The 8,642-nt window shown below is 30.2% G+C and overlaps 1 protein-coding gene across 1 annotated transcript; it reads right to left on the reverse strand.

The window, feature by feature from the left end:
* Positions 1-3,563: 3,563 nt before the first annotated feature.
* On the reverse strand, positions 3,564-6,787 carry LOC105617897. The gene is made up of 4 exons (XM_012199437.1): positions 6,611-6,787; positions 4,421-4,614; positions 3,908-4,018; positions 3,564-3,699 (listed from the first exon to the last, which is right to left on the reverse strand). Exons 1-4 carry the CDS (start codon positions 6,785-6,787, stop codon positions 3,564-3,566), a joined length of 618 nt encoding a protein of 205 aa, XP_012054827.1.
* Between the last annotated feature and the right edge of the window lie 1,855 nt (positions 6,788-8,642).

Genomic DNA, 8,642 nt, shown 5'->3' on the forward strand with positions numbered 1-8,642 from the left:
CACACACACACACGCACGCACGCACGCACGCACGCACACACACACACACACACACACACACACACACACACACACGCACACGCACGCACACGCACGCACACGCACGCACACGCACGCACACGCACGCACGCACGCACGCACGCACACACACACGCACGAATATAGTTGACATAATCTTTCCTACGGCAGGAAATTGCCCAAGAAAATCGTTCGATCGTGGTCGCGGGGGCGCGTCCGAGGGTTGACCGAGTATTTTTGTGTAACGACGAGGCAAATAGAACTTCCTGCGTAGGACGGAAGACAGATCCTTTGCGGTAAAAATATCCCGTAACTCACTTCGGTATAAGCTCTTTAGGAAGTAGGAAATTAGCTCACCGTGGAAAAATGACGAACGAGGAATGATCGATCGGTGACGGCTACGTATATACCATACAGAACACAGCATGCTGTTTATCTGCGTCCCGTTCAATGTGTCTTTCCAGGGATTTCCTGGGTATATTTCAAATACTTATATTTGATGTATAATATTTGAAATACAAATTGTATTTCAAATACAACACAAAATGTATTTTGTATTTCAAGAAGATTTGATGTACTTTGTATTTGAAATGCCAAAAAAATCCTTGACAATAATCCTTGAAACGCGAACAGACCTACTAGCTGCGTTTGGAAACGTTAAGATTATGATAAAAAACGAGACGTAACTGTCGTAGTCGTGACATAAGATAAAAGATCCTCTACATAAAAATCGTAGTCGGTTTTGAAGTCTTAAATCGTAGGAAACCAATCAATCACAATTAATATAAGGAGAATACTTGATTGGAATTGGTCAGTTTCCTACGACTTTACCACCGTCTATGACTTCTATATAGAGGACCCTTAAGATCTGTTCTACAATAGAATCGTAAGCGATAAGCCATAAGAAATTAATTAATCATAATTGATTATTCTTCTTACACTGACAATTTCTTACGACTTACAACTTGCGACTCTATTGTAGAACAGGCATAAGACAAAGAAGAACATTGATATTGCAGTCGTGACTAGTGGGAAAAGTGCATGCAAAAAAAATTTGGAAGTATATTGTATTAAAAAGTATTTTGTATTTTAAATGAAAAATTTAAAAATATTTTGAATTTTGCATAAAAAAATATTTACAAATTTTGGACGTATTTCGTATTTGAAATAAAAAAAGTATTTTGTACTAAAAAAAAATTTTTGAAATATTTTGTATGTTTTATTAAAAAAAAAGTATTTTGTATTTAAAATACGAATTTTGAAAGTATTTTGTATTTCAAAATCAAAAGATTGAAAGTATTTCAAATATTTTGATTATGTATTTTGCTCAGTCTTGTGTGTTTCCAGCACCGATTTAGGCCGCAGGTATGCCTTCATAATTCTTTTTATGATCGACTATACATATATGTTCTTTTAAATGCATACGCTATTTTCCGCTGTTGAGATTACAGCATAAGATTTTAAAGACGACGTTAAACGTGTTGTGCTTAATAAACGCATCAATCTGCCAGTATCGCCGGAATGCAATGTAAATGTAATGTAAATGCAATGTAAATAGATTAATTAATTAATTAAATTAATAATTTATTAAATTAATTAATTAAATTATGAATCAGTCAAAACTGAATTTGTTGGAAAAATCCTTCAATAGAAAGTTAATGAAATGTATTAGCAAAATTACGTAAAAGTAAGAAATATCGTTTGATTTTCCGTGTGACAAAAGCATGAGTAATCGGCTTGGGACTGCCTCGTATTATCGATGTGTCTGGCAAACTTTCTTTTTCATCGTCATTCACTCTCTCTTTCTCCGTTTCCTCATGCGACTACATCGAATATTGGAAATGTCACTTCTTTTGTTATGCCTGACGTACTTCATCTGCAAATTCATTAAAGCAAAATGATATCAAGCCGCTTTTATCGGCTTGATAAATGAAAGGACAGATTTTACATATTAAATAGGAATTTTAAATGCTAATAGCAGTATTAAATTATTCTAATTAATCTAAATCAATTATAATTAATGATTACAATTAATAACAATATAATTTGCAGAATACATTGTATTTCTCTTTCACGCTTTCGAGAGAATCGATGCCTTTTGCAAACAGCGATCACGATTTGAAAAAATTCGCGTACAAAAATAACTCCTGTATGTTAAATATCAGTATGTAAATTCACGAGACTCCCGCCTATTCGATCATACGCGAATTCGACAGATACGTTTGCAAGCAATTATTCCGGTCAATATCCGGAATCTCCGCGTCCGCGGACACAAACGAAAATGGAAAACGAGCTGTTTTATTTCATATCGACCGATCGTCGAATTAAGCGGATATCCTCGGGCTTACCTGCTTATTTTGATCTTCTGCAGTGCTCGTCCACGAGAGTTACCCGGTGAATGATCTCCCGGTTCAGTCCAGTCCGGCCTGAAACGACCGTTATTATTGCAGTTAGGTGAGCATGGAGCATTGTCGAATTCATTAACGTCCAGCTGCGTATGGGCTTCACGTTCCTCTGGCTTTATTTAGCAAACGATTAACGGCTCAAGAGCCGAAACACATAGCTGGGTGTGAACGTAAAATATTGCCACTACTATTAGTGTGATTAACGTTTTTCTGGTTGTATCGTCGTAAATTCTTTTAAATTATAAAAAAAGAATTAAATTTTCAATAGAATAAAAAATTTGTCTCTAAAAAATCATTTTAAGTTACTAATTTAAAAAGGATTATATATGAACATATTATATATACATGTTTTTAATAAAACATTACATTGTTTAAAAAATGTAAAAACTTAGATAGAGTTTATTTTCATCATTTATGTTTCACAAATTCACGCTCTTAGATTTGTTTTAGATGCAATTTAGATTCGTTAATTTTGTCACAGAAATACATGGAACTTAGATTAATTAATTACGAGTACCGAAATAGAAACTTATTTATCTATGAAGGGAGGAAAGTTATAAACTCGATTGCCAGTAGCGATATGCATTCGAAATAATAAGACCATTAATAAAAGCATATCGGGAAAATAATTTCAAATATGAAATCAATTCCATTATTTTACTTGTATTAATGAACTAATAATAAGCGTTGTTCGCTTAATTACACTAGTTTAATGATAAATGTACTTTATGTATAATTTGAAATTTTCAATTGAAATGTTCGTTTGATCAGAATTGCTTATGACGCCACAAAAATTATCTAGGAATTTACGCATTTTAGGAATTAGTTTCTAGCGACAACTATTTAATTCGATAATTATTTTTACCAATAATAACTTTGAGAAATATTAAATAAAAATGACATGGGAATATACATGGATTGAATTACTCGTTTTTTTTTTAGATTTATTTTATTTTATTGTGTTTTATCGATGACGCATACATTTTTAGATATTTATTCGCGCAGTAATATCGGGAATATCACAGATTTTTCGCTTACAACAAAAAACTACGCTAATTAAATATGAAATTTAATGGATTACGTTATACAATTTATACACAGTTTTATTATCAATTTGATAATTTTTTAATTGGCTATCTCTCACGTTTCCCCTGTATATAAATTATATAACAATAATTTCAAGAGTGAAAATGGACAAGGATAAACAACCTCACAGTCACTTTTCATTCGATATGCAACATCGTAGCAATCGTAATTATCAGCATCTTCGAAATTTCTAAAACAAACAACATTTCTAATTTTAAAAATTATCATTTTAACAATATGACATTATAATAAATTTTTTTTGTTACAATGCATTGTAATTTATTTTAAAATTTAAAGATTTAAAAATTTAAAGATCATTTGTGATAGACTTTGTAAAGTACTAATCTCAAATTCGTAAATATCGATTTACTTTAAGATATGCTGAGAATATAACTTACCTTAAAATAATTCGTATAGCATCTTCGATAATTGAAAATCCTGGGGGACTTAGTATTGTTTCCGCTTCGCAAATTGTGCGCAGAATACATAATCGTCCTGGTAAGTTTCGACTAAAATGGATAACAGTCAATGTTAATTGATTTAATCTTCATACAAAAGTTAACATAAAATTTCTAGGATGCTTGGAGTATTATACATTTATAACATAAAAACATGTAACATTTAATGCATGTCCAATAAAATTTCATTATAAAATCAATATTATATATTTATCAAAAGCTTGCAGTACATTTCTTTCTTCTTGTCTTTATCTTAAATATGTGTACATACGTGATATCTGTTTTAATTTTATACTTACAAAGTAATTTAACAAAAAAATATTATTCTTATAGTTCATTAAATATTTAAAATTATATTTCAATTTTATGTTGACTGTCTTCACAAAATTTTAAAAAATCTCAGTTTGATCGTGAAACATGATTTAAATAAAACAAAAATAATTTTCTCTTTACCTGTCCAATGCTAATTCCAAATTAGCATAAAGTTCGCGCCTATGTCGTCGTTTTAGTTTAGACGGTCTTTTGATAGAAGTAACCTTCTTTAAATCTTCTTGGCTAGGTATAGGCCATGTTGTATCGAATTCTAGGTCTAAATTCCAGTTTTTAGGCTCATTAAGTTGAATAGCCTTTAGCAAAACAAGAGTCATCTAAACAGACAATTCCATATGTATTAATATTTACAATTTAATATGAATAATAAAATTAAGATTTTTTTTTCCTAAGGATGTTTTATACATATTTTCAAAATGATAATAAAATTATGAAAAAATTATAGATTATTCTAAATCACATAAAAATAATATGACAAATTTGATAATGGTTTATCTGAATCAAGTTATTTTAATAAATAGTAATATTTTTTTAAATCTGCTCTAATAAAAATATATGAAAACGTATTTAAAAAATTGTGTATTGAGAGAAGTTATTCGAGCCTAGCAAAAAAGGAAATTAGAAACAAGATTAAATGAATACATAAAAGACATAAATAAAAAAAGTATCTCTCCCTCAGTGGTATTAGAGTATAAATTATATGAAAAACACGAATTTAATTGGGAAAATGTACATATTGTGAATAGTGAGCCTTCATATTTAAAAAGAACTGTATCAGAAATGATATACATAAAAAAGTAAGCATCAGGTTTAAACAGACGAAGCGATATAGAACAATTATCGAATATAATTATCTCCCCATCTTAGATCTATTGTTCCTCCACCTAATGACATCACAAAACATTAGTTAATAAGCAAAAGATCACAAAAATATCAGTCGAATTTTAGTTAACAATGTAACAATTACACATATCATTGTTATCGGAGAATCGATTATCTAAAGAATCAAAGAGAGGTAATAACGTAATATAATATATTAATCCACAATATGAATAATAAAAAATTTACAGTACAAACGATATTATCTAAATAGAATCCATTATGTATATGGTCAATAAACTATGGTTCTCCTGAAGACGATTTGCCGTATAAGGCAAGAAAACCCATCTAAAAATTATTATAATTAGCAACAATTGCGATAGAGAATAGTTTAAAGAATTTTTTATAATGCATCGATTTGTGAAAAACACATGTAAATTTTATAATTCACTGAGGAGAACTGTATTAAAGATTGAAATGATTGTATATTGTTTTAGTTTATTTATCATATAATAATATAATATTAGCACATGTAAATTTGCTAGGTTCAGATAGCCCCTCTCATTACATAATTTTTGGAATTGTTATTTAAATGAGCCTCTTAATTATTATATTAATTGAAAAATGTATTATAAAATAAATAATAAAAATCTCAATTTTTTAATATAAGTATATTATCCTAGATTATTTACATAGAATTATCTTGCGATGCATGAACTAGTTATGCAATAAATAAATAAAATATTTATTGTAATTAGTCATATCTTTGTAATTAGTCAGTGAATCATAATAAAACTTTGCATAAATTATTTTTTGAATATTTAAAGTACTTACAAAAAAAATGTAAGTTCTTTATCATTTAAAAAATTTTAATTTATAAACAATAAAACAAATAATTAATAACAAATAAAATAAATAAATTACAAAAATATGTTATTGAACAAAAATATATTCTCATTTACGTAACTTTCATATGTATATCATTTATTTAACGTGTAAATATTAAACATACTTAAATTTAATTTTCTTTGCCGGGACTGTACGTCTCTCTACTAATACATCTTTAATCGAATTTAAATGTAATAGAATTATATTAGAAAATATTTCTGAAGAGACAAAAATTTTCTTTTTCTTAAATATTTTAGTAATTGTAGTTTCATTTATTGTTAGGCAATATAGTTAGCATTATAATAGGAGATATATGTATACTTCTTTATATTCTCTAATAATTTTAATGAATAATCACCAATGAACAAAAGAAATGCGTTTTTCACTTTTTATATGAATAAATGCGATTTTAATAGAACGTGTCCGCCTTCGGGATAACTTCTCATAAAAGCACAGTTATCGCGGTAAAATGAGGAGCCTCATCCGTCTAACTGATTTAACCGATTTCGACCTCCGCAGGGCAAGCGATGACACCCTTATAAAAGTCTAGCGTAACAAAAGATGACCCCTTACCGCCCGTTGTGAACATCCAGCCATCTAACTCACCACGAAAGCGCTTCCCTTTGGAAAAGTGAGCTCCCGTCTCCGCCTGGACAGAGTCTCTCCTGACCTTTGGCTAGCGGCACTTAAGTTGGTGTCATTACGGTGACATACCGCCTCCCACAGGAGCAACAACGGGTCCAGGATCACAATGAGAATCAGGACGAGCCACGGGGCTCTCATTTCTCGGAATTATCTGGGCAAAATCGCCCTTTCTCCTTTCGCTTTGCGCCTCGGGCCAGCCCTCTCGGGAGGTCACGGGACGAAGACCATTTTCAGAAAACCTGGGAACATCCTTCGCGGTTACATCGAAATATTGCACTTGTGCACACACGAGAAGCGACTCGCCACGGCGTGACAGCGTTCGTTCAGCCGCCGATCCTGTGTGTTTGCGCTGTGAATTGTCACATTGGCTTTGACAAGAGATGATTTTCATCGCCGGACGAAAATTTGAGTCAAAATTTAACACGTTGATAACATGATGATCATTCGTGATTGTCATGGTAGTTATCTCAATTTTTCAAGAGCAATCTGGGAAATTAGAGATCGATGTTGTTACAGTCCAACATTAATTAAAAGTAACATTACATTTATGTTACAATTTCGCATTCAACAAATGTAAATACAAATGTGATATAATACATGCTATTAAATTTACATTCAAATTATATTCATTTGAGTTATTTTTAATTCTTAGGTCGCCATTGCTTCAAATGCATATTAATTTAATTAAAATGTTAAACAATTTAATTTGAAAAAATGTATTAAAAATTTGTTTCAAATTTAATTTATTATTTATTAAATGTGTACGTTAAATGTGTAGTATGGATGTTTTTTACTTTAAAATTAATCACAGAAATGGATCAATCTACATTTTGATAAATTTAACAAAAAATGTTATTTAATTCAGAAGATTGATTTACCATTGTTCTTTTAATAGCTAACAGTGTATGGTGTTACATAACAATTATATTATTGAATACAAAATTATAACATAGATGTTATCTTTAGTTGGTATCAAATGTTTCAAAATTGCTATGTAAAAACATACAAATCTTATGGAATATAAATTTTATAGGATATACATAACAATGTAAAAAAAGTAAAAAAAATGTGTTTTAATTATTATTTAATTATATCAAGATATGTAGTTTTATTTAATCGTATTACACAATATTTTATCATTATATAAAAATTATACCGTACATGATAATGAGATATGAGATTCACAAAGTAGACATATTAAACGCCATTAATTACAGTTCTGTAATCGATTCTGTAATCATCTCTTTGTTATAGCTATAACTTTTACGTATACTCTACATGGATGCGATAATCGACCGCAAATGGAGCGCGTTATCTATTCCACGGACGGAAAATTATAACCTAATACATAAGTCACGTATACATTATAAACGAGAGTTAAATTTTTCGTAATTTTTCAGCCGTATACGCAAGCTGGCGTGCAGAACTGCTTATATTACTTATGATAAGGTATGCGTGTCCCTCTCATACATGTACTACATATATACGTTTTGCTCTGACATAGTTTATGTCGCAGTAAGAAATCTTTCCGGTTGCAATGTGCAGAATAAATTTCACTCCTCGTCAAATTTTAATATCCCGTTGTGTGAATATACAAAGTATATTTCTAAAATATTTCAGTGTAAAAGAGAATATTTTAACCTCCCCTTAAATAATTAATACAAAAAATAATCAAAAAATATAAAAACAGGTAACTTTCCATTTGATGACACAAGTCGGCACAAGTGTCGTTCTTTTTTTGTCACTCTCTGAATGTCAAGAAGAATAGAACGACGATTGTATCAACTTGTATCGATTTGTATCAAATGGAAAGCACTCAAAGTATTTCAATAAACCCCAAGACGGCGTAATTTGCGACCGTGTCTCGTTATAATTGCACAAGTTTCTTCGCAAATAAAATTATTTAATGACCGAATCGTTTTTGCATTAATCAAGATCGAAGAGAGAGAGAGAGAGAGAGAGAGAGAGAGAGAGAGAGAGAGAGAGAGAGACA

Source organism: Atta cephalotes (assembly GCF_000143395.1).
Source record: "Atta cephalotes unplaced genomic scaffold scaffold00014, whole genome shotgun sequence".
Lineage (NCBI taxonomy): Eukaryota > Metazoa > Arthropoda > Insecta > Hymenoptera > Formicidae > Atta > Atta cephalotes.

Excerpts from the sequence above, each read along its gene's own strand:
- LOC105617897 (XM_012199437.1), bottom strand. The coding sequence starts at position 6,787 with ATGAGAGCCCCGTGGCTCGTCCTGATTCTCATTGTGATCCTGGACCCG. Across the intron at positions 4,019-4,420 it reads TTGGAATTAGCATTGGACAG|TCGAAACTTACCAGGACGAT; the intron begins GTAAAGAGAAAA and ends TATCCATTTTAG. Across the intron at positions 3,700-3,907 it reads GCTATACGAATTATTTTAAG|AAATTTCGAAGATGCTGATA; the intron begins GTAAGTTATATT and ends TGTTTGTTTTAG.